The 26751-nt window shown below is 34.2% G+C and overlaps 1 protein-coding gene across 1 annotated transcript; it reads left to right on the top strand.

The window, feature by feature from the left end:
* Positions 1-24165: 24165 nt before the first annotated feature.
* LOC126888270 (general transcription factor II-I repeat domain-containing protein 2A-like) lies at positions 24166-25699 on the top strand. Its single transcript, XM_050656380.1, has one exon. The coding sequence runs from the start codon at positions 24401-24403 to the stop codon at positions 25457-25459; it is 1059 nt and encodes a 352-aa protein (XP_050512337.1). The 5' UTR covers positions 24166-24400; the 3' UTR covers positions 25460-25699.
* The last annotated feature ends 1052 nt before the right edge of the window (positions 25700-26751 follow it).

Below are 26751 nucleotides of genomic sequence, written 5' to 3'. Positions count from 1 at the left end.
CAAAGTGGTATATATAGTAAAAGGGAAAAACTAGTTTAGGAAATCTAAATAAAGAAATAAAACGAAGACGCAAGGTCGACACAAACCAGTAGTATCAAAATATATGCAAAGAAATGGAGAGTCATGATCAGAATAATCAGCCGATAGATCTATTTAGAAAAGAACGCTACCTAACAAGAGACTGCAAAGCCAGAACTTGGGTATATTGAAGACAACACTGAAACTCTGAGAACAGAGAAGATATAGCAGATACATGGAGATCGTATTGCAAGGACCTATATAAAAATGATCAACGCCAAGAATTGGTAACCAAATCCCTGACGAGGTGGAAGAAGAACCTGATATACTCGAAAATAAAGTAAGACTGACGATCAGTTAACTCAAATTTAATAAAGCACTAGGTCCAGATATGCTATCAGTAGAAATGCTCAAAGCCACAGAAGAAACCGGCGTAAAATTACTTCATCTATGCTGTAACCAAATATGGCATTCCAAACAATGGCCTGAAGACTGCATAAAATCTGCAATAACGACAATACATAAAAAAAGGCAGTTTCCATAAATGCGACAATTATAGAACTATTTCTCTTATATCAAATGCCAGCAAGATAATGCTACATATAATCAATGAGAGACTGAAAACATTCATTCAAAGATAAATTTCACAAGAGTAAACTGGATTTACCAAAAGTAGAGGCACTCGGGAACACCTGTTGAATATAAAACAGATAATCGACAAATCTAGGAAGTTCAATATTCCACTATATGTTTTATAGATTGTCGTAAAGCATTCGACAGAGTCAAGTGGAGACACTTATTTATAGCGAATACTAAAAGAAATGGGCTTACCACAACAGCAAATTTCGCTTACAGCTAAACTATACGAACACACTACTGGAGTACTGGATCAGTTAAAGTGGTTGACACTTTGAGGGTCAAAATATTTAAGTCGCTTTTCTATTCTAGAAATGAATGAAAGAACAAGACAAATTTATATTTTAATAATCATATATAATACAAAAAAATATTAATCGGTAAATAAAAACGGTATTATCCTTTGATCTTGACCAAATTTATCAAAAACCTTGTTTTAGCTCAAGCTGTAATTATCCAGGGAGGTCGGCGGACCCTTCCTGACCCCCTTGCCGGCGGGCCTGCTTTGAACATGTTATGAGAGCAAACCAGTGGCGGCTCGTCAGAGGAGGCAAGGGAGGCTCAGCCTCCCCATAAATTTTTTACACACTCTATACTGTTTTGTTTATCATGAATCGCGAAAACAACAATCACTCTAACTATTATACAACGTGTAAATTCCATATTATCACTAATTATCCATACGTACGGAGCATTAGCATTAGAACGCATGATCGCGTCTCAGTTTTATTATTATTGTAGGCAGGACCCTAGGTTATCCCGAGATGCAAGCACGGAGCCGAGAAGCCCAGCAGTCTCCGTTGCTAATGCTCCTTGCAGCGCAGCAGGCGTTTAAGGAGACCCGGTCTCCTAACAGTGGCATCTACGGTGTAGGGATGGGAAAAACCTACCGGTTTAAACCTAAAACCGGTTTTTTTACTTCGCAATAACCGGTTTTACTGGTTGTTTTTTTGCCCCGGTTATAACCGGTTTTTTATTTTTAAAGTAAAAACCGGTTATTAGGTTTTTCCGGTGATTAAGATTAGATTAGGTATTATTTTGGATCCCAATCATAATTATTATTCTCAAGTAATGTAATTATTCCAAAAACCATAATTCAAATTTTATTTTATTTTATAAATACAGAAGCAAACTGAAAGTGCAATCTCACATCAGCCAGAAAAAGTTTTATTATATTTCCTTGAAAAGGTATTTCTAATCATAATATTTACATAAGAAGTGATCTGGTTGAATTAGACGCAGACATCATTTATTTTTCACACTTAACTCTTGACATTGAAAGTGGGTGAATGACTTTTTCTGATTACCAAAAATAATGCTCTGACTATGAATATCGAATTACTGATTACGAATACGAATCTCCAAGAATTTCCCTACGTTTTCAAAACGATACACCCATACAGGAAATATTAAATGAGTTAAAATGTACCTATTCTACAAATATACAAACGTGTTAAAAGTAATACATGATAAATTTTTTTGATGGTAGTAAACATAAAAGATAAATTGCATTATCCAATTTATTTTTAAGTAAAATATTTATGTTAATATTATTTTTTTTAAATCCCATTTCAAAGAGTCTGGGAAATTTTTTATAAGTTGAAATGGTTGGGGAATTTTTTGGGTTTGGGAGGAGAGGAAAATTGGTGGGTGTTTTAGAGGATTATATTTTTAAATGGTAAATTAAATTTGCATCATTAATTGAATACAATAATTGCATATTATATTCTACTCTCATAATAATATATTCATTGACGATAGAACCTGAATTATTTCAGCGCTCTCTGTTGAGCAGTAGTATAATAATTTTGGTTTACTGCTCTCTACATCTGACTACTGAAATTCACAAATCTTTGGGAATCACACAAATCAAATTTTATTTCGATCCAAGTAATCAAGTAATTCCCATGACGACCAGTTATACTTTCTTCTTCTTCTTCTACGGCACTACAGCCCAAATTGAGCCTTGGCCTCCTTTATTTTTTGCCTCCACCCTTGCCTGTCTGTGGCTGCTCTTCTCCATACACGGACTCCTAAAAGGGCTTGTGCGTCGCTGTTTACTGTGTCTTCCCAGCGCTTTCGTGGCTTCCCAACCGGTCTCTTTCCTTGCATTCTAGCATTCAGTGCTCGCATTCTTGCCTTGCATTCTAGCCAGTTATACTTTAGGAGTGCCTAAATAAACATAGTAATAACGCCGTTCTCTTTTCGTCTTTAAGTTTCGAATTTTTCATTTTTGCCATGTCGAAATCGTTTGTGTGGAATTTATTTTCCAAGCGTAGCACAAATGAGGCACAGTGCTCTATTTGTTTGAAAATATTAAAAACAGGAGGAGGCACGACGAATTTGAGGCAGCACCTAAAAAATAAGCATCCAAAAAATCTGGAAAATAAGCCGAAGGTAAGCTCATTTCATAGAAAAATTTAAGTAAAGGAATTAATAGGGGAATTTTGTTTTTGCTTAGGATAAATAACTGGCAGACATCGGAACTTTTTTGCATAGAGGCGATCAAGAAGCATCTTCATCTGCTTGTGAGCATTTTGTCTGCTTCATTTTGTTTGCCTTCGTCTTCGAGCAAACTTCGTAAATGTAACTTTGTAACCTATTGGATTAAAAAAACCGGTTGTTTTGGCCGGTTATAACCGCCAGGTTAAACCGTAAGCAAAAAAACCGGTATAACCGAAAACCGGTGTTTTGTCAAAAACCGCCATCCCTACTACGGTGCCATCACACGCTGCCCGGAGATATACCAAGGGAGGCAGAGTAGCTTCTCGGCTCCGTTGCGTGGTTGCGTGCGTCTCGGGACAACGAATTTTAGGGTCCTGACTAAAAATAATGAAAAATCTAAAAGTGCGAATTTTGTTATGAAATTTGGTATGTGGGGTTATAATAATATTTGGAACAACTTGCTCAAATAACTTTTTCCGATATCTCTAACTCAAAGCAAAATATCGGTAATTTATCGTGTTTTTGAATTCGCAGTAGGCCGCGTTTAGAATTAAAAAAATTCAGTTGAGTATCTTAAAAAATTTGAAGCTTCATTATGTATGGACTGCAAAACTTCAAATCTGTATTTATTTTGATATGCATAGGTATCTATTTACAAATAGATGGAATTGTTAACAACTAAACGACACAAACTTTGGTATTAAACTTTTACAATTATGCTAACTATTTTTAAAATTATATGGTATCATGAAATTACGAATTAGGATGATATTATGAAATGTAAATAAAAAATGGTGAAAAAATGGGGCCTTACATTTTTTGGCGCATTTTTTTGCTAATGCAACTTTGTCTAGATATTTTACAGTTAGGTATAGCCTCCCCTATTGTAAAAATCACGAGCCGCCACTGGAGTAAACACAGAAAACATGGAGACTCATTATACAAGGTAAGGTGGAAGACTGCAGATCACGAGGAAGATCCCCAACAAGATGACCAATGCATGAGTTAAAACAAATGACCAGAGGCAGAGATCTTTGGAGACGGACAATACAAGACATCATGTCCACCACTACACTGCCTCCGTGGGGTTAAGATTGAAGAGAGGGATTTCCTATAAGCAATTTACTTTCGTACATCTTATACTGTATAGTAGAGACTTCTAGTCTACTGCATTGCGAAGATGAGGATGAATAATTAGCAGAAATATTTTCAATTTTAAACAGCTTTTTTACTTCTACTACTTCTTTACTTCTTTTACTTCAAATATTTGTAGGCAGCGGACTAATATAGTCGGTTCGCTAAACTCAGCCACAACTGGCTAGAGATTTTAGCAGGTAATTTTTTTGGTTTTTGCCAATTTTGAAAGAAATGGCAAAATTACTATTTAGTAATTATTTTTTTTGCCAATTTTACCAAAAATTGACAAAATTACTTAATAAAATCACTAGCCAGTTGTGTATGAGTTTAGCGAACCGACTATACCCGTAATATTAAAAAGACTTTAAAAGTGAGTCAGTTTATTCACATTTTATTCCTTGTCATCTGCTACCGACTCTGGATACAAGAAACCTTAAGGTATCAGGGGGCAACCTCAAATCAGAACAATAGTCTCCTAAGGGCATACATTTCTGACATTCATAGAATGAATAATGGATTTACAACTTCTTGTAAGTCTCTCTGTATTGTTAATTATTTGAACAGATCTGTGGTCAAGTGAAATTATGCAGAGGTTTCCTTTCTTTGACAATTAGATTCGTGTGAGATAAGATTACTGTATTTTTACAAACATTTCTGACATATTTGACTATATTTATTTACACTTTTTCATTTAAGAGCGTAGGCGCAAAATCTCGGAGCAATGCATTTAAAATGTCTTAATTTTTTTTCAAATCCTGAGAAAAATAATAAATATTTTTGAAAAATTTTAACGCAGAATAAAAGATTGCATTATTGCCGAGGGCTGAAAGTCCCTTAGAATAAGGTTATTTATATAATAATATATGATAAGTTTATTTTGAATGAAATATTTGAAATTAAAAAGCACACTAAATTTCCTCTTCTTTTTTTCACCCCTGTTACTTATTAAAATAAACATTATAGAAGTTTTCAGGACTTTCGACCCTCGGAAATAATGTAATCTTTTATTCTGCGTTTAAATTTTTCAAAAACACTTACTTATTAGAGGATTAAAAAAAAATTTATCCGAGATTTGGCGCCTACCACCAAAGTCAAAGAGAGAAGTATAGTATATTTCACGAATTTGCGAGTGTTGTGGATTATCACTAGTACAAATACTAGCGTATGCAGATGACATCGATATCATATCAAGAAGAAAGGCGGACCTGGTTTTAGGTTTTAGGGAAAGGTGCAAAACCTACGATATCTTTATAGGATTCGTTGATAGCACCACAATGCGAATGCTTATAATTTGTTTAGAATTGTGGATTTTAACATCCATGTCTCACATGGATACAATAAGATAGAAAACACATAACATTTCAGGATCTCCTTGCGAATATTCATCGACAGGTTTCTGTTACATAGAACTGGTTTCCAGGTTATGAGGAATATGACATTTCGATCCTGGTTATTATCTCTTTAATCAGATTCAGAATTTACATTTAAACAGCTGCCAAGGTATTTAAAATGGTTAACCCGTTCTATATTCTCTCCATTAAAACATAAAGCAGACCTTGATCTATATCAATCTTTCCAATAGACGAAGAGGCAGAGCTGAAAAATCTCTTTGAATTTACTAAAGCTAGATTTTTCACAGTTGATTACTGTTAGTGTGTAGAGTGTAGAGAAACATACTGCAGTCGGTCAAGCGAAACGTAGAACAGGGGTTACTGAGAGGGTATCAAAGCTGCTTTCCTACGAAGGTAATTACGTCCATTTACTAAGGCTGAAAATCAGTACACACATTCTAAATTAAATATAAATAAAAGTTATTATAGTCGGCCAGCTGTATGACGGGACAGAGCGGGTCGGTCGGCCCCAATAGTGGATTGAGGAAATGAAGCATTTTGGCTCGCAATTTTTTCGTCCATCATGGATTTACTTAAAATTTTCACAGAAGGTAAGGAATAGTCCAAGGATAATTTTCTATATCATGTCGCTATCATACGCTAAAATTTTGGGGGTGGTTGCCACCCCATCTCGGCGGTGGGAATTTTTATTACATTTTAACCATGTAACTGGATGGAAAAAGTGATTCTAAGAAGAAAATAGTTTTTACATTTTCTTCGTAAAACTAATATTTTTCGAGTTATTCGCGCTTTAAAATAACAGTTTTTCGACAAAGAAATCGACTTTTTTAGAGGGTTTTTTGAGAATACCTCGAAAAACTTGCATTTAATCAAAAATACTGTAGATATCAAAATTGTATCTTTTAGTAACGCAAACCAAATTCTTTTCCAATAATATTTCTAAGACCAATACAAACCGAGATACGGCATGTTAAAGGTTAGCTTCTTTCGTCAAATGCATAATTTGAAATATTCAAAGCCAAATAATGGGAAAAATTTGCATTTTTCGAGGAAAACTTAAATAATATTTTTTCAAGTATACAATCAGAACTTTAAAAATTAATAATAAAAAGTTTATAACATGAAAATTAAGCGGCTTGTAATCAAAAAAATGTCGGTACCTGCTTTTCTCTACGAAAAAATCAGTGAAAACAACCCCCTAACTACCTTCCTAATTCAAAATTGGTCTTCACCTTTCTGTAGTTCCTTTTATATTTATATTATCAATACACTCAAGGAGTTTGACCTATTTAAAAAGCCTAATTTTGAAAAAATTGAAGTTTAAAGAAAAATTTATTTTTTGCAATTTGGTATTTTTTACCTTTTACTTCAAAATATCTCCGAAAATACTGAAGATACGAAAAAAATTATTATTATTATTTACTAAATTGTAGATTATTTAATGGCTAAAATTACTCTGTGCATATATTTTCATTACAGTGAACAGTTAGCCAGATATAGCTGTTTAAAACCTCTATTTACCAGCAAACACCCCCTTAGTTGAGCCCTTTAAACCCGCTCCAATTAAAAACTAAGGGATCTTACGGAATTTAATTTACACAGAGCTCTTTAAAAATCCTACCAAATCATTTTTGAAGAAACTTTTTATTGCTAAAAATATATAGAATATTGTTCGTGGTGTTCTCAAAGAATGCTCTAAAAAGTCGATTTTTTCGTCGAAAAACTGTTATTTTCAAGCGCAAATAACTCAAAAAATATTAGTTTTACTATAGTAAATTATTAGTTTTTTAATTTAAAAAACATTTTTTCTTAGAATCACATTTTCCATCAAATTACATGGTTAAAATGTAATAAAAAATTCCCACCCCCGAGATGGGGTGGCAACCACCCCAAGGTTTTAGCATATAATAGCGGCATGATATAGAAAATGATCCTTGGACTATTCCCTACCTTCTGTGAAAATTTCAAGTAAATCCATGCTGGACGAAAAAATTGCGAGCCAAAATGCTTCATTTCCTCAATCGACTATTGGGGCTGACCGACCGGCTCTGTCCCGTCATACAGCTGACCGACTATAATAACTTTTATTTATATTTAATTTAGAATGTGTGTACTGATTTTCAGCCTTAGTAAATGGATTTAATTACCTTCGTAGGAGAGCAACTTTGATACCCTCTCAGTAACCCCTGTTCTACGTTTCGCTTGACCGACCGCAGTATGTTTCTCTACACACTCACAGTAATCAACTGTGAAAATCTAGCTTTAGTAAATTCAAAGAGATTTTTCAGCGCTGCCTCTTGGTCTACAACTGCCATCCACTTTGTCTTTGAAATATTGATTTTAAGGCATCTCCGATAACTTGCTTCACTGACTAGTTTTACCAATGTCTGGAGATCTTGTTTGCCATCTCTTACACACTCTTATCTGTCATCCAAAGCCTCCCTAAAGCTACTTTAGAATACATATTAAAAAGACCAAAGAAAAACAAGGTAAGTAGGTATCAATAGAATTTAGTGAAGAAGTCTCAAATAGTAGCTAATCCCAAACCCTGCATTTAATATATCCGCATTTGCATTATTTTTTTTAGATTATCACATCTTCGTGGTTTAAAAAATGTTATGGTATTTACCTTCCATGTGGCGCAGAAAGTAAGGACAATGACCAGTTTGCAAATCGTTCCAGGTCTATTTTTAAATCTTTTTTTTATTGCGGTGATGTTTAATATCGACGAATGCATTTGTGTTAATAGCTGATGAGTTTACGTGTTCCAGAAGATAATACAACATAGGGTTGTGCTTTTCATAAAAAGTTAGGAAATGAATAAATATTTAAATGTACACACACAAACTTATATGGAATCATCTGATATTTCTTGTTATTTCGTGCGAATTTAAAAAATCAAACACACGAAGTCAAACAATATTTATTTTAAAGCAATTTATTAACAAATACATAACAATTAAATAAAACAATAAAGTATTTAACAAACAAATTGAAAGTACCTAGTTGTTTTAAAGTCAATAGCATACAAAATGTCAATGTAAACCGAATAATGTTTAAATTGTTTTTATTTTTTTTTGTATTTTGTGGTAGTTAGTGTTATTATCTCTAGTCCTTATGCAGGCTTCAGTTTGCGTGGGCACGCTCCTAATCAAATTATCAACATTTTGTTGTGGTAAGTTGCTCCATCCTTGAAGAGCAGCTTGTACTAGCCGTGCGGTGTTTTGTGAATTATTCCGGCTAGCACTAATTTTTCTTTTAAGCATATCCCACAAATACTCCTTAGGATTAAGCTCGGGTAAGCAAGCAGGCCACTCCAAACGAGGGATATCTTCTGCTTCAATGATGTCTGTAGTCACTCTAATGGTATTTAGAGGTCCATTATCATGCAATAAAATTAAATTGTCTCCTGTTGAACCTCTTCAGAGCCTGACTACAGGTTCTCAACATACCTGTGAGCAGTTAAAGTTAATTGAATGAAAATAAAAGGAGTTTTTTTGCGGATCACAATTCCTCTCCAGAACATTACACTTCCCTTTGTATATTTATGAACAGATCTGACAGTTTTCGTTCTTGCTTGTCTTCTTAGACCTCTAAGTACACGATTTTATGGGTCATCTGATTTTACACAAATCCTCACTTTTTTTGAAAATAGCACATTCTGTCAATAGCAATTTAGGCGATCAATATTGTGCTGCGTGGATAACTCGGGAACCCATAACTGTCTCCTACTGTATACTTCTTGGTGCGAACTCTTCTTCTTATCGTTTCAACTGAAACAGCTACACCTGTAGGTTCCAAAAACTGCCTTTGGAGCTGCAGGTGAGAAATGGTTGGGTGTCTTCCAGCTGATTGGACAATTGCTTTATTTGTGAGCTTTCCTAGTTCCTGTTACCTAGCATAGGTTTTCGACAGAACGCCCTGCATTACGCCTAGCTCTACAGCTATGTCCCTCTGAGAACATTACTTTCTCCACAAGACTAATAACCTTTCCTCGTTGTAAGTTCTATAACCCCACATATGGCATATTTTAGCCGAACTGTACTAGCCGAGTGTCTTATATATTTGTTTATTTTCAATCAAAACCTTTATTTTTCGCAATAATTACAAGTTTTTTCAAAAGAAATAAGGTACATGTAGCCAATATGGCCAAGCAGGCAATATGGCCACTTCCTTATAACTCGGTAACTACCTTGAATTTGAAGTAGATGGTGCAATAGATATAAACAGTATGTTCGCCAAATACGACAGCCGCTAGAGTAATCAGTCTTAAGCCGAAATTGTGAGTGTGTGCTGCATTACAGAAGAAAATAGTGCCTCGTAAGTGCGTCATTATAAACGTGAAACTTATTATATCTCTTTTTACAGTAACAATCACGTAAGTATTTTTTAAGTAGATATTACGTTTAGATTGTGCAAAGGTACGATGATAAATGAGTGCAGTTATTTTTTGGATAAGTTTATGATAGTGCCTTATATTTGAAAAAACAGTCGATTTGGTTCATGTGAGCAATATGGCCATTATCGATAGACAGCAATATGGCCATGGCCATATTGCTATGCATACATTTTCCTAATAGCGTATGTATCATACCAGTTTTTTTGTAATGTTTTCTCTATTGTTTAAGGAATAACATGGGTCGTATTCGCTCTAGAGGCATAAGAGGGCAATGGAGTGAAGAAGACTTAACCCAAGCGCTTCAAGCTGTGAACGCGGGTATGTCAGTAAATAGGGCTAGTACAACTTATAATCTACCAAGGAGAACCCTTAGGCGCTATGTCGAGCAAGGTAAGACAGGAAAAGCCGCCATGGGTCGTAAACCCATCTTAACTAAAGAACAAGAAGCTGAATTAAGTCGAAGAATCATTCGGTTACCCGAAGTAGGTTACTCGCTAACTGCAAGTGTACTTCGTCGATGTGTTTACCGGTATACCAAGTTGAATAATATTCCAAATCCTTTTAGAGAAGAAAAAGAAAAGGCTGGGCGATATTGGCTAAAGGGATTTATGGAAAGAAACCCTCAAATTCGAGTTAGAAAAGCACAAAATCTAAATCCGGCAAGAGCCCAAAAACTAAACAAATTCATTGTAAATGACCATTTCACCAAGCTAGAAGAAGTATTGCGATCTTTACATATAATGGAACATCCTGAAAGAATCTATAATATCGACGAGAAAGAATGCAGGCTCTGTTTGCACCATCAACAAAAGGTGTTAGCTGCAAAAGGGTCACGGCGGGTACATCTCTTACGAAAGAACACGCACAAAATGTTTCAATTGTAGCCTGTGGTAATGCTATCGGAACAGCAATACCTCCCGTAATTTTATTTAAAGGGAAGCGCATGAAACAAGAATGGAGTGATTCAATGCCTGCAGGGACTTCAGTACTTATGACCGAAAAAGGTAGCATGACACAAGCAGCATTTTCCCGTTGGATAGAGCATTTTGCAAAGTTTAAGGTTCAAGGTCAATGTCTGCTTATTTTTGATGGAGCCAAGTGTCACTTGGACTACAGTATTTTGGAAACCGCTGACAGATTTGATATAACGTTGTATTGTTTGCCCAGTAATATGTACGACTCACGAACTCCAGCCAATGGATAAGGCTGTATTTAGGGCGTTTGAGTATTACTGGGACGATGAGGTAGTAAAATATTTTTCCACGCATCCAGACGAACGTTCAATTTAGACAAGGCGGAAACGGCGGGTTCGTTGGGAAAAATATTCCCATGAGATATTTTTGCATAATCACATTCGTGAGACATCCCAGAATAAGGTTCAAGAAGTCGCCCACGAGAAAAGTGGGCCAATTTTTTTTTAACAATTTTTTTAAATCAAATTGCAAAAATCAGTATTTTGGCCCGGACTAATTTTTTTTTTAGGTTTTTTGGACCATTCTGGACAAAAATGTCTCTTATAATTTGTCTCTAAAGTTGATCTTTTTCGAGTTATAAGCAAGTTAAAATTTGAAAAACGCGAAAATGGCCATTTTTAAGGCTTAATAACTCGGTCAAAAATTATTATTTTGAAAGTCAGAAAGTGACTAAATTAAAGTTTAAAGTCGCCGTTACATGATTCTGAAGAAATCTGTGTCATTAATTTACTACTAAGCTGTTATTTTTAATTAATAACAATGAGTGGTTGTATCGTATTGACGCTGCTGTAAATGTGAGTGCGAGTAAGATACACAATTGGACTGCTGGAATAGCTTCTCTCTCGCACTCAGCATTTACAGCCCCGCAAACGTGCATGACGCTTATTATTATTACTTAAAAATAACAGCTTAGTAATAAAATAATGATAAAGACTTCTTCAGGATCTTGTAGGGGGGGCTTCAAACTTTGATTTAGTCATATATTGACTTTCATAATAATAACTTTTAACCGAGTTATTAAGCCTTGAAAATCGCCATTTTTCGTTTTTTTCAATTTTAAATTGCTTATAAGTCGAAAACGATCAACTTTAGAGAAAAATTATAAGAGACCTTTTTTGTCCAGAATGATCCAAAAAATTAAAGAAAAAATTGTTCGGCACAAAAATATTGATTCTTGCAATTTGATTAAAAAAAAATTGTTAAAAAAAATTGGCCCACTTTTCACTTGGGCGACTTCTTGATCCTTATTCTGGGATGTCTCACGAATGTGATTATGCAAAAAAATCTCATGGGAATATTTTTCCCTTCGAACCCGCCGTTTTCGCCTTGTCTAATTAGTAAGATGCGTTTTGGAGGCATATTTTCAGCTGTTTGGGATAAAACAATGACAATGTCAAATATTAAAGCAGGCTTCAGAGCAACAGGGATATATCCTCTAAATCGTGAAGCAATTCCAGAGATTGCATTTGCTCCAAGCACTGCAAGTCAAAATCAGGACCAAGAACCTCAACAGCAACAGCAAATGTCTCAAGAAACAGTTCCATCTAATACATCTGGTTTATTAGAGAATAAGGAAAATAATGTCGATCGCTCAATTTCTTTAGAAGATGGTCCATCCACATCTGGTGTAAGATCACAAAAGAAAAACGGTACTAGAGTCAGAACTTGTAGCAGCAGTGATTCAGACAGTCATTTCAGTGTACACGATGAATCTAGTAACTCTTATTATGACGAAGAAATTGTACAAGATCCTGCCTTGAACGAGAACAAATCGTTTACTGAGATGCTACCAACTCCAGATATGGTACTAACCAAAGCTAAGAAACCCAGAAAACCTGCTCTGAACAGTAGAGCCCAAGTTGTCACAAGAAACTTGTTCACTAAAGAAAACAAAATTCTTAAGGATATTTCAGTATCAAGTACGAATATAAAAAAAAATCAAAAATATCTAGAGCACCAAAACCACAATGTAAAATTTTAAATGAGTCTTGGTATTGTAAACTCTGCAGGGAAGATAGCAGATATGCATATCTGCAGATATGCGCTTATGTGTTAAATGCAAAGCTTACGTCCATGAGGAGTGCATGGGACTCACTAAAGACGATGTCATAGAAATTTTCATGTGTCTAGATTGTGGATAAAAATTTCATTTTTATGAATAAAAAATTTGTTTTTGCAGTTACCCTATATTGACCTGTTATAATAAATTAATTTTTGAGCTTATGTTATTATTTTGACCTTTTATTTCAATTATTCCCGAATAACATTTTTTTGTAATTCTGTACATAATGAATATTTTGTATGGCCTTATTGCCATACACCCGGTTGGCAATATGGCCAACTCATATATTATATCTTATATTACTCATATTTTTGTAACGGTTCTTACGGTTGACTTTTAATTACTTAGAATATCTCTCTAATAATGTAGTTTATACTATAGCATATCAAAAGTTTTGAAAAACTGAAAACATTATTATGTAAAAAAATAAAACGTATTAGCATGGCTATATTGGCTGCATGTACCTTGTATATTACTTTGAAATACATGGTGATTCCATATAAGTTTGGGTGTGTGTATATTTCAGTATAAGTCATGTGAGTCAATTAACAATGCTGCATCTTCTTATAAATTATATTATAATTATTCTATAAATTTATAATAGGAAGTCTAAATCCCCTCTAAAAACAAAACAAAAGAATCTATTTTATTTTTCAAATAGCATAGCCAACAATTTAAATTGTATTCCTATTGATTTATCTCAGTGTCGATTTTTTCGATTTCTGGCGACCTGTTAAAGGACCGTGCTGTTATGTAGTACTCGTATAAGTAAATGATATAAATAACCTGTTTTACGATCTCATCGTCCTTTTTTCTGTTGTTTCGCTCGTATAAAATTTACACTGCAAAGAACACATTTTCACACGGTGTTAGCATGGTGATATTGAAAAATTGATTTATAACGCTCTCCGCCTTTTATACGAAAATTCGGTTTCATGAATATTTTATACATTTTTGAAATCGACTGAAATAAGCCCGATCAATTGGTCTCCGATTAACTTCGTAAACGTCAAAGTTACTATGCAACTCCATTGATGATAAAAAAGTAAATAGATAAAAAATATACAAGAAATTATAGTTTTAGAGAAAAAAGCATCAGTTTTTATTCCTTCTTCTTCTTCCTTCTTGTATGTAGGCTTTAAAGCCTGTTTCTTCTTCAATATTAGCCTCCTAAATTGTTATAGCACCATCTTTTTCTTGGTCTACCAATACTTCTTTGTCCATTTGGTGACTTATCTCGTGCTATTCGTACTATCCTATCCTCTGCCATTCTACTAATGTGTTCGTTCCACTCCTGTTTCCGTTTTGTCGCCCATCCATTTATGTCTTCGGCATTGCATGATCTTCTTATGTTTTCGCTTCTCTCCCTATCCAACAGACTTTTCCCTGATATTCGGCGGAGTATTTTCATCTCTGTTGTTTCTAGTAGTCGTCTCGTTTTAGATGTATCACGTCTTGTCTTCGCCTGTATAGGTCTAATTGCTGCTTTATAGATTCTTGCTTTTTTGTCCTGTCTTAGGTGTTTGTTCTTCCAGATTGTGTCATTAAGAGATCCCGTTTTTATTTCAACAATCAGAGTTGTCAAATTTACTCCAACGTTTTCGTTTTTATCATGAAGTGATAGAGACGGTAAAGGAGGGGGCTCCTTGGTGTTAATGGAGAAAATTAGGTACATATTGGAAGAGAAGTTGGAAGTTAGAGCAGTGTTATTGAAGTTGGTGGACTTAAGGTTAGGTAGGGAGGAACATGGATGGTGGGAGACATAGAATTACTTGGGAAAAATACCTTGGCTTCTATGGCTCCTATGACTCCTGTTTGGTTGGTTTAAATGAAAGCGAATGAGGGGGGTACTCTAGAATCTAAAAATGTTGAAACTTGCGTTGGTGTACGGCGGTAAAGTGTGATCTGTAAAGAGGGTTCAGAAAAAGGAGGTAGGTAAAATAAAAATTTTTGGGTAAATGTTGGGTAAAACTAAAAGGAACAGATCATGAAAGACGTGACCAGGGAAATAGCCAGGTGACTAATCTCAAAAAAAGTTTAAGATTAAAGACTGAAATTGCGTGGTTTCGTTAACGTACTTCGTAAAACGTAAAAGACGTAAAAATAAGATCTTCGTGGGACGAAGGAGAGAGGTGCTAGAATTTAGGGAAAAAAAGAGGTCATTGAAAACCGAAGAGAACGTGAAAGGACTGCGTGGCAGTGACGGTTCTAGCCCGGGGCAGGAGGCAGCCGCTCCCCCAATTTTACAGGACCAAGAATAGTTTGGATATAAAGAAATGTATTGGCCAGGCGTAAGGTGGTGCTTCAGTTATATAAATGGCGTTAATATTTTAGTCAGAAGAGCTTCTGAAAACCCATGTGTTTATGTGCACTGTTATGCCCACCGGTTGAATTTGGTATTAGTGGATACAGCTAAAAATGTGAACATGGTTGACGAAACTCTGGGATTGTTTGAAGCAACCTTTCAGTCGGCTTCTACTTTGAGACATCAGAAATTTAAAGACGCACAAGATCCAAAGTCAAGAAAGTTTGAGATACCCCCACAAAGTGATACCAGATAGTTATGTTAATAAAAAGGGGTAACGTATTTCAAAAACGACTTTTTAGCTCTAATATTTGCCTTGGAGGACCTGAAATGCTCTACAAGCAAAGTTGAATCTGCTACTGCTAAAGAATTCTTGCTGCAACTCAAACAGTTTGAAATTGTATTTGTTTTGAAATTTTACTGGATATTTTGGAATATACAAAGAAAACGTCTGTAGCTACTAGTGAGCTCTGCCGTTAAAGTAATCGATGGTTTGAAAAGGTTACTACAAAGTAAAAGACCTGCAGCGGGATTACGAACACTCGATGCGAGATCGCAAAACGAACCGTAGGCAAACTCGATGCGAATACGCATCGAAGCCAAAAAGTGATTACGAACTGGGTTCGAGTAGACTGTCAGAAAATCATCGGAAATTTTCGTATTTTTGAACCTACGGGATAATATTTCGAACAAATGGAATGATGTGCACGTTATATGTCAAGGAATTTCTCTCATTAACCTCAATCATTATTACAATAGAAAATAAAATAAAGTTTTTATTACATATTTAATTGTTATAAACGTTTATTTTATATTCTAAGGATGATACAGTGAACGCGTACCTAGATATATAAATATATGATTTTCGAACTTGAGTAGAATTTGAGATTAATTATGATTTTTTACCGTTAAAGATTAAATGGCCAGGGAAAGATGGGAGACGTTATATAAAAATATTACTAAAGGTCGTAATGGTCACTGCTAACTACCTATTCACTTCATCGAATTCTGTCTCAGAGCTTTCCTTCACATATTTTTAAAATAGGAATAAGTATGTATTAGAGAACTTCTGTCCGTGTAATGAGTGTAATAACACCTCACTGGGAGATTTAAACAATATATTTTTTTAATGTTCAAAACATGAGAATTATTATCAAAACCGTGTATAATCTAAATATCGTTTGATTAACGATTTACATTATTTTTAAACTGAAAAAATCAAAGTATGAAGTAAGTAGGTTATGTCATTATGTATTCACTTTTCTTAATTTTTATACTTGGACCGGCAAGAGAGAAAGCGTTATAGGAGATCAGCGATCTATCAGAGAGAGATAGATAGTTCGAGTTGGCAACTCGACAGGGTCGTAGGTATCGAGCAGTGCCTTCGAGTTGACTCGCATCGACAACGTAGGGAAAGAGGTTTCGTAATCACTCCCTACGGTAAACATGGCGGATACGATGCGTATCGAGTGTACGTAATCCGGGCCCAGATAATTTCTTTGATGAATGCTGGAAACAAGCTTGTTGTGTAGTTGAAAAAGCGAAAATAAAAACTTTAGAGATTATGTTTTCCTTAGGCATTCCTTTCTTTCTGTTTCTTATTTACCTTGCTTGTTATACCCTTTTGACCAGTCTACTATCTTCCAATCTACAAATGTGTCGGTACGAACTCAGCGGGTTATCCTTCATAGTACAGTGGAACCTCGATAACTCGGATTAATCGGGACCGCGACCGAGCCGGGTTATCGAAAATCCGACATAGCCGGAGAATATGGTAAAAATTAATAAAATACGGTATACTTACAGATAAACTCCGTTAGAATTGAAATAACATGAAATATATTTATAAATATGCACAGTACCTACTCATTAAAATTACTAAAAAAAAACACCAAACCCAAACGTAAGCAAATGGAAGCGAACAATACAAGACACACAATACTAAAGACCATTGTTTATAAAATAATTTTTTAAATAGTCTTTCCTAAACAATGCTGACAGTTTGAAATAAAAAGGAATAGATACTACAGACAGGTGGCTGTTGTTTCTGCGGCGTGTGCTATGAGTCATTTTTAATATCGTATAGTTCAAATTACACACATAAGTACACATTATCTCTCAAATATTATATTACATACATTTTTATTGTTGAAAGGTTTGTCTGATAATTAACTATTTTGATTGGAAATAAGCCACAATTAAATTGAAAAATACAAAATATTGAAAATCAAAATGTTTATCTGATGAAAATCGGTCCGGGTTAGCCGGACTTCCGGGTTATCGGGGGCCGACTTATCGGGGTTCCACTGTATTTATTAAGAGTTCCTGTCCAATTTAATTCTTATTTCGTATTTGTCTAGTGCTAAAATTATTTGATCATCGGTAAACAAAAAGCTATGGATATAGTTGTCAATTTTTATTCTTATTTGTTCACAAGTCTGGTTCCATTTTTTAGTGTTTCATGTACGTAAAGTTTAAATAAAGTTTGTAACAGGCAGCAACGCATTTTCTTTCATTGCTTTTCACAGTCTAACACGGTTTTTGCACTTGTTTATCTACTTCTTTTTTCATTTTCATTTTTCGTAAGATTAGATATAGTGAAGATTGAAAAGAACTGAAATTGGATTTGCATATCGAGACCACAATTATCTTGTTTACTGCTTCAAGCACAAAGCCATTAACAAAAGAAAAAAAAAAAGAAAAATAAGAACAAAATCAAATGCGGTTTCCTCATAGTTATTTTACGAACCAGTTAACTAGACATTTATTAAGTATATTGCCATGATTTCTAGAGTCAAAATCAAATAATTAAATAAATTGACCGAATCTTCTTTTTGGTGTGCGTATCTTCCTTAATAGCCCAGTAAATGAACGGGAAATACGGCGATACCGTGTAATTTTCAGGGTCAACTCCAAATTGCATGAAAATTTGGATTTAGGTTATACTTACCCACCACTTCAAGGTTGAATTTGTGCCGTTGGTTGCTTTTACTTGGGGGGGTGACAGTCAACCCTTCTCGGGGGTGAAAAAGCGCGTGTACGGTAATCTTTTTAGTTTTTTTTTATAAGCTACACTTTTGCTAAGAATATTTTTTTCGGTAAAATATTGACTTTTTAAGTTATTTGCGAAAAACCTTCTGAAATCGTAGTTTTTTTGTCGAAAAATAAACATTTTCAATCGCAAATAACTCGAAAAGTATTGACTTACATAAAAAACTCTATAGAACAAAAGTTGTTTATAATCAGCCAGTTTATATATTTCCTTATTTTAAACACGCTCTTTTTCAACCACGAGAAGGGGTGACTTTACCCCCCAAGTAAAAGCATTCAACGGCACAAATTAAACTTTGAAGTGGAGGGTAAGTAGAACCTAAATCCAAATTTTCCACGGGATCTCGACAGCCACATCTCAAATACTTCCAATTTTCTGCGGAACAAAAATTATTTAAATAATTTTCTTAAAACTAAAAATAGTTTTAGTCCGTTCTTTAAGCCAAGCCGCACACCAAAGAAACATGAAACGAAAAACATGAAACATGAAACGAAAAACATGTTTCATGAAACTAAAACACTGCTAAACAAATCTCAAAGTCCGCCTACCAATGAAACGAGTGCGATTCATGCTCATGACACATTTTTATTTTCGGAGAGTTTCATAAATGGCCGGACGTATATTTGTTTAGCAGTGGTTTATTTCCATGAAACGTAATTTACGTTTCATGTTTCTTTAATGTGCGGTCGGGCTAACGGTAAAATATTGCAAGACCTCTAAATTTTAAAGAACCGCTTGGATTGACATTAAATTTGGCACACACATAGCTAGCAAGTCAAAGAAAAAAAAGTGATATTGTGCCGATATGTGCTTTTGCCCTGGGGGTGGTTTTCACTCCCTCTTGGGGGTTAAAAAATATTCGTCCAAAGTAAGTCAGGAAATGGATAAACTGGCTAATTTTAAGTAACTTTTGTTCTATAGAGTTTTTTCAAAGTCAATACTTTTCGAGTAATTTGGCAGTGAATATGTTCATTTTTTCAACAAAATAACCACGCTTTTAGAGGATTTTTCGCAAATAACTCAAATAGTAAGTATTTTGTCGAAAAAATATTGGTAGGAAAAATATAGCCTGTAAAAAATTAAAAAAAAAATGGTGTATATATCACGTCTCTATATAGTAGAAGCAGAGTTATAGCTAATGAAAAATAGGTTCATATTCGTCAAATTCCAAATGGAATACTTTAACGTGAAATATCCAAAAATGAAGCACATTTCGGGGAAAACTCATTACAATGTATTTAAAGTGTTTAAAAAAAGCTTCATTTTTGTTTTATAAAAAGAATTTCTAGCATCAAAAGTAAACAAGTTACGCTCAAAATAAAGTTAGTCCCTTTTGGTTTTGGTAAAAAAATCGAGAAAATCACCCCCTAATTAGTATCTTAAATGAACTTAATCGTTCCGACTTCACAAGTTTCTTGACTCGTGTGTGTATTGTTTATGTGATCTGTAAGTTTCATCGGTTCAAAGTCCTTATTTTTGAAAGGGCTTTATTTAAAAGGGGCTGAACGAGTCACTGATCACGAATGTATGCAAATTTGGAAACACCAAATCTTAATCAATTTTTGTCTAACAGAAAAACAAAAAAATACATGATATTCAGAAAAGCAATGCTGACTTTTTTTGTTTTTCAAGATTTTTGATATCTCTAACAATTTTTAATTTATTTTGAAAAAAAGCATATTTCTCAAAATTAAAATTTTTAAAAATTTTACTTTGAAACCAATTTTTTTCAAAAGTAAGCACTTTGAATCGATGAAACTTACAGATCATATTTAAACACAACATAAGTAAAATAATTTGTGGAGCTGTAATAATTAATTTCATTTAAGTTGCTAATTAGGGGGTGGTCTTCTCGATTTTTTTTTGCCAAAACAAAAGGGACTAAGGACTTATTTTGAGCGTAACTTGCTTAAATTCAATGCAAGAAACTTTTTGTAAAAACAGAAATAAATCTTTTTTTAAACACTTTAAAAAAGTTATAATGGATTTTCCCCAAAAAGTGCTTAATTTTTTGGATATTTCACGTGGAAATATTCTATTTGAAATTTGGTGAATATGAATCTATTTTTCATTGGCTATAACTCTGGTTCTACGAGATCCAGAGACCTAACGCGTACACCATTTTTTTTAACTTTTTTATAGGCTATATTTTTGCTAAGAACGTTTTTTTCGACAAAATACTTACTTTTTGAGTTATTTGCGAAAAACCGTCTAAAAATGTGGTTATTTTGTTGAAAAATGAACATATTCACTCGCAAATAACTCGAAAAGTGTTGACTTGCGAAAAAGCACTATAGAACAAAATTTACTTAGAATTAGTCAGTTTACCCATTTCCGGACTTATTTTGGACATATATTTTTTCACCCCCAAGAGCGGGTGAAAGTCACCCCAGGGCAAAAGCACATATCGGCACAATATCACTTATACGTATGCCAAATTGCATGTCAATCCAAGCGGTTCTTTAGAGCAAAAACCGTGAAAGAATGTACTATTTGTAGTTTTCTTTTACTCATCGATTCCTTTGTTGCCATATCCTTTTCGTTTACATTAGTACCTATTTCTTATATTATTCTTATTTTTCAGTGTTAACCATACAAAATATTTGAGCAACGTGCTTATATTATTGTATTAACCACATATTTTCTACATTTTAGGAATTTTAGCTACCCTTTCGATATTCTTGGAACCCTCTAAAAACGCCCTTTGTACAACATTGACGCTACTCGACGTGTACCTGACGGATTTACAACCCAAACACCGTAAATTTATTATTATCCTTTTTGTTGACTACTGACTTCTCGATAATTGACCAGTTGTTAATTTTTGACAAGGGACTCCGATGATAATGAGATGATTAACGATCCGTTGTAATCTTGTTAAAGGAATAAGGAACCGTGGGGATTTGGAAATTAGGTGGTAAGTAAATATTTGCATAGAAGGATTTGTGCGGTAAGGGTAACTTAATTAAAATCTATAATCGCGTTTGTTTTTTAATAAAAGATTTAATTGAATGAATTTAATAATACGCATACGCCAAAGGAAAATAATGTTTTCCGCAAATCGCCAGGAAATTTTGACATTCCTGTCAAAATTTCTTGAAGAAAAAGTCAGGACTTCCTTACTGTAAGGAAATGTCATTTCCTTACTGTAAGGAAATGATATTTCCGTACAGTTGTTAGTGTTCTACATAAATGATAGAAAACACATTGCTTATAAGGAATTAATTTATATTTTGAAAACATCAAGTCATTGCTGAATACATTTTTAAGATCAATTTGTTATATTTACAGTATCATTTTACTTTCGAGAACACCAGCAATTAAATTTATAAGCGTCAAGTTTGACAATTCAACCTCAATACGTTTCCATAGTAACCCAAGTAATTTTATTAGGAATTTCAAAGCACCATTTATTTGGGAATAAAATTATCGCGTTTTTTTTTAAATCAATCAATATCTGTCGAATTTTAAACGATTTGCGGAAAAATAGTATGTTTACCTCGTAGGAAAAGCCACATTCCTGGACTCTGTGTTGCTAAGTCTCGGCTTGCGCCTCGACTTAGCAATCTTCACAGTCGTCCAGGAATGTTAAGCTTTTCCTACCCGGTAAACAATGTACTATTATAGTATTTGGATATATGAAAATTTTTGATATGTTGAATGTTATGTGCTTTTAAGTTTATTTATTTTATTATTACTGTTCAATTTTTTACTTTTATTTTATTCATAAATAATGTGAATTTCTTGCTTTCTAGATCCTTTTTTGCACAAAATACTAAAATGCCAGCAAACTCTTGTAGAAAAAAGTATTTATTCACAAGAAATAAACATTTGGAGCAAAATAAATGTCAAATGAAAGAGGACTCTAATAATTAACAAAATAAATGCACCCCAAATATTTCAAAAAAAAAGAAAATTAATTTTTATAAAGCTTAATGAAAATTTCTAAATAGTAGTAGCATAAATGTTTATTATTACTTAGCAATAAACATTTCGCCTGCAAAGCTGCCTTTCATTATTGTGTGCTGAGATTTTGGTGAGTTTATTTCACCGAGAAAAGATTATGGTGATTAGTCTCACATGAATACAGTACCGACAAAAACGATCTTTACAAAGTGAATCAGATGCATAAATCAGAAGAATATTATTTTAATTTTACAAATTAATAGTTTGTCATATCAATTTATTATTTTAGTTGGAAATAAGCCACAAAATTGGTTTATTCCCAACTAAAATAGCAAATTGATAGGACAAATTAAATTAAATATTAATATTCTTCTTCTTTAAGTGCCATCTCCGCGACGAAGGTTGGCAATATTTCGACCTGAGAAAGCTGCTCTGAACAGTTTCCTTTAGCTGCAACCAAACTATTCTCTCAGGTTCTTTAACGACGTTCTACACCTTCGTTGCGGGGTATGCCTCTCAGAGGAAAGGGGGGAAACTCATATGCAAGCGAAAGTTGGTAACAATGCATTTATAGCAGAATACTCAAATGATATGTTTCACTATTGAATACTTTATAAAAATAAATTATAATAAATTACGGAAACTACGGAATAAATTACGGAATTAATCATAATAAATAAATTAAAAATAAATGGTACGGTAAACAATCCTCATTTTTTAATCTGTTATTCCTTACAAGAAAACCTTTAATTTAAGCACAAATAATTAAAAATCGTAAATTTGGTTCAAAAGTTATTAACTTTTTAAGAATTCCCATAAGAGCCCATGTTAAAACTTAACTTTGACCCTTAATAGTAATTAAACGGCACGGTAAAACAATTTTTAAAAAATCAAGTCTTAGTTTTTTGAAGTAAACTATAACATACTAAAATTTCATGCAAATCCTTAATTATTTGTCGAAGGTGTAGAACAGGGTTGTCCAACTGGCGGCCCGCGAGGCTATTTGTTGTGGCCCACGTAAGATTTTCGAAAAGCATATATTTTCTTTAAATGATGCCACTGTGAAAAAAGATTTTTTAATTTATATTTTATGGTTTAGCAGTGTTTTTACATCACAAGTACTGTACCGCGTGCCGCTTCGCGGACGTGTAACGAACACAATCGTCCTCCACCACTATGAGAACTGCACTGATTACTGCGCATCACAGTTCACGCAGGCCACACCTCCCACTGCTTACCATCCGTCGCCAGCCACCATCGTGCCAGTGTGCTACTGGCACGTAGGCTAGTCGGCTAATCTATTACGTTGCTAGTGAACAGTGAACTTGATTAATTCTTTGTCTTGATTCCTCTTATACAATAATGAGTGTAAGACCAGTAAAACGGAAAATTGATAGTGAGAACAAAATTTACAAAGAAAGTTGGGAGAGTGATTACTTGATTGCTAACAATAATGGAAAGTTGCAGTGCTTAGTGTGCATGAATGTCGTTTCAGTGCCTAAAGAATATAATGTGAGAACACATTACACAACAGTGCATGAAAATAAGTATGCTACGTACACAAATGAAAGTCGGCGTGCCCTAGTTGCAGATTTGAAGAAAAAGCTTAAACTGGTATGTTCAGTAAAATATTACACTCTCAAACGCATTCTTTGCATGCATCTTATGCCGTGTCGCTTGAGCTGGCAAAGGCAAAAAAACCTTTCACTGATGGCAATTTGATAAAAAAATGTGCTGTTGAAATGGCCAAAGCTTTCGGTGATTCTAAAATGGCGGAGAAATTTGAATCAGTGCCACTTTCATATCAAACCATACAAAGAAGTATTGTTGCTATGGGTGAGCAAGTAGAAAAATCTATGCTTAGCCTGGTTAAGAAAAGTTCACATTTCTCACTTTGTTTGGATGAAAGCACTGATCAAACCGATGTTAGTCAGCTGTTAATATTTGTGCGCACTACTTTTGATGATTTTACCAGTAAAGAGGAGTTATTTGATATTTTTCCTCTTTATGGAACAACAAAAGGAAAAGACATCTATGAGGCTGTGAAGAAAACAATTGACAGAATTGGAGGCTTTGATAAATGTTCAGCCATAACAACAGACGGGGCCCCATCAATGACAGGTAGAAAAATTGGATTAGTGGGTCTGCTTCGAGAGAATGGTGTCACTTGCCCAATAATTCATTGTATTATACATCAGGGAGCTTTATGTGGAAAATCAGTCAAGGAAGATCAAGTTTTCCAAACCGTGATTAAGATTATAAATATGATTAGAGGTGGAAATCGATCTTTTTTACACAGGCAACTTAAGCATTTTTTAGTGGAAACAGAGGCTGAGTATGGAGACTTGCTAATGTACAACCATGTAAGGTGGCTGAGTGCAGGAAAGTGCATGGAACGATTTTTTGCCATAAGAAAGGAAATCCCTGCATTCCTCAACAAATACGTTTCATCTGACACAACTGAACTGGAAGAGAAGTGTAAGGATCTAGAATTCTTAAGACAGTTAGCTTTTATAACAGATCTGACTAATCATCTTAACATGTTAAACTTGAGTCTTCAAGGAAGAAACCAGACGGTTTCAGATTTGATCGGAATGATAAACGGATTCCGGAATAAGCTGAACGTGTTTAAACGTGCTTTGGAAAAGAACAACCTGACACACTTCCCTAGCTGTCTGCAAATAGCAGAAGAATTCAACGGTGAGGAAAATATTGAGTTTTCATCCTGCATGTCACAAATTGAACAAGTTATTGATGAATTCAATACAAGATTTGAAGAAATTGAAAGTCTCAAAAGCAGTGTACTACTTTATAATAACCCTCTTGGAGCAACCATTGATGATCAACCACCCAACTTACAGCTTGAGTTATGTGATCTTCAAGCAGACATGTTCCTAATCACCAGACAAGAAAAGGGACCTGAATTTTTCAAATTTCTGTCAAAGGAGAAATTCCCAAACCTGCGAGATTTAGGACTGAAAATGACGTCAATGTTCGGTAGCACATATACATGTGAAAGTGCCTTTTCCTCCATGAAATACATAAAAAACAAAAACAGAAGCAACCTTACCGATTCTTCCTTACGTCATCTTATGAGACTGTCTACAACTGAACAGGAGGTGGACATTTCTTCATTGGTGGATGTAGCCGATCGACCACAGTCCTCACACTAATTGGATACATCTTTTTCATTGCTTTCGCAATGTTTGTCTTGATTATTGAAAAGTGTTATCAATAAATTTTCCGTTTATAAAAAAATGTAGTTGTTAAGCAATAAAAGAAATAATACTCTTTTTTGTTTTAATTATTTTTATACCTCACTTTATTTTGTTATTACTTGTACCAAAATTATTATATGGCCCGCGACAACATCAAAGGTTTTAGTTTTGGCCCTTGAGGCATTGCAAGTTGGACACCCCTGGTGTAGAACGTCTAAGCAGAACACGCTTCTCCTACTCTCTATTTTTCTTTGAATTATGAGTCTCAAGATGTTATATCTTTCGCCTCTCATCACATGACCGAAATATTGCAATTTTTTTTCTTTTATTGTGTTTTCAATTTCCCTCTCTCTGCCTATTCTCTTTAACACTTCTATATTCGTGACTTTATCTACCCATGAAATTCTTAACAGATATTATTAAGTATTAATTTGTAAAATTAAAATAATAATTCTTATGAATTATGCGTTTAATTCACTTTGTAAAGATTTTTTGTCGGCATTGTAATATAATGCAGCTTATACACCGCATCGGAAACGCTACGCATACTGTAGTACCACCCAATATTTTTCTCTGTATTCCTTCCTATTTCTTCTATCTGATCTATCCATTTCCTTCTTTTACTTCCCTTTCTGCTTCTCCTCCAATGTTTGCTAGTTGGTGCTACTATAGTATGCGGTCTAATTTGAGGGTTCGGTCTACCTGATGGATTTGCACAACATAATGAAATGCAAACAAACTCTAGTAAAAAAATAGTTATTTTCCTAACTAGTGCGGAAAGTGATACTTTCACGCACGAGACTGCCGTTGACGCGAACGACGCGATAGCGGAGTTCGGGCAAGCAGTCGAAAGCGGGGAAGACACTTTCCGCATGAGTTAGGAACAATATTTTTTCTAGGGCCGTACGTTTGGAAAAAAGCCACAAAAATTGAGATATATCAATTTTTATTTAGAAGTGAAAATACACAAATTAATTCTTTGACAATGTTGTCAAAACCAAACTTTCAATATAATGGGTTACCACGACGACGATATTGGTTTCCATGACGGCGATTCAAAACCATTTTACCATTTTAAATATTGTGTCAAAATAATTTTATTTCATCGAATTATCTCGCTAATTTCATTAAAACATGAACACAATAAGATAAATTTGAAATAAATTAGTAACTAATATCTAAATATTAGTTTATTGCATGTATTATCATATATTATAATGCCATATTACAAGGTATTTTACAATCAA

This window comes from Diabrotica virgifera, chromosome 7, assembly GCF_917563875.1.
Source record: "Diabrotica virgifera virgifera chromosome 7, PGI_DIABVI_V3a".
NCBI classification, from domain to species: domain Eukaryota; kingdom Metazoa; phylum Arthropoda; class Insecta; order Coleoptera; family Chrysomelidae; genus Diabrotica; species Diabrotica virgifera.
This window is presented reverse-complemented; position numbering and strand designations above follow the sequence as displayed.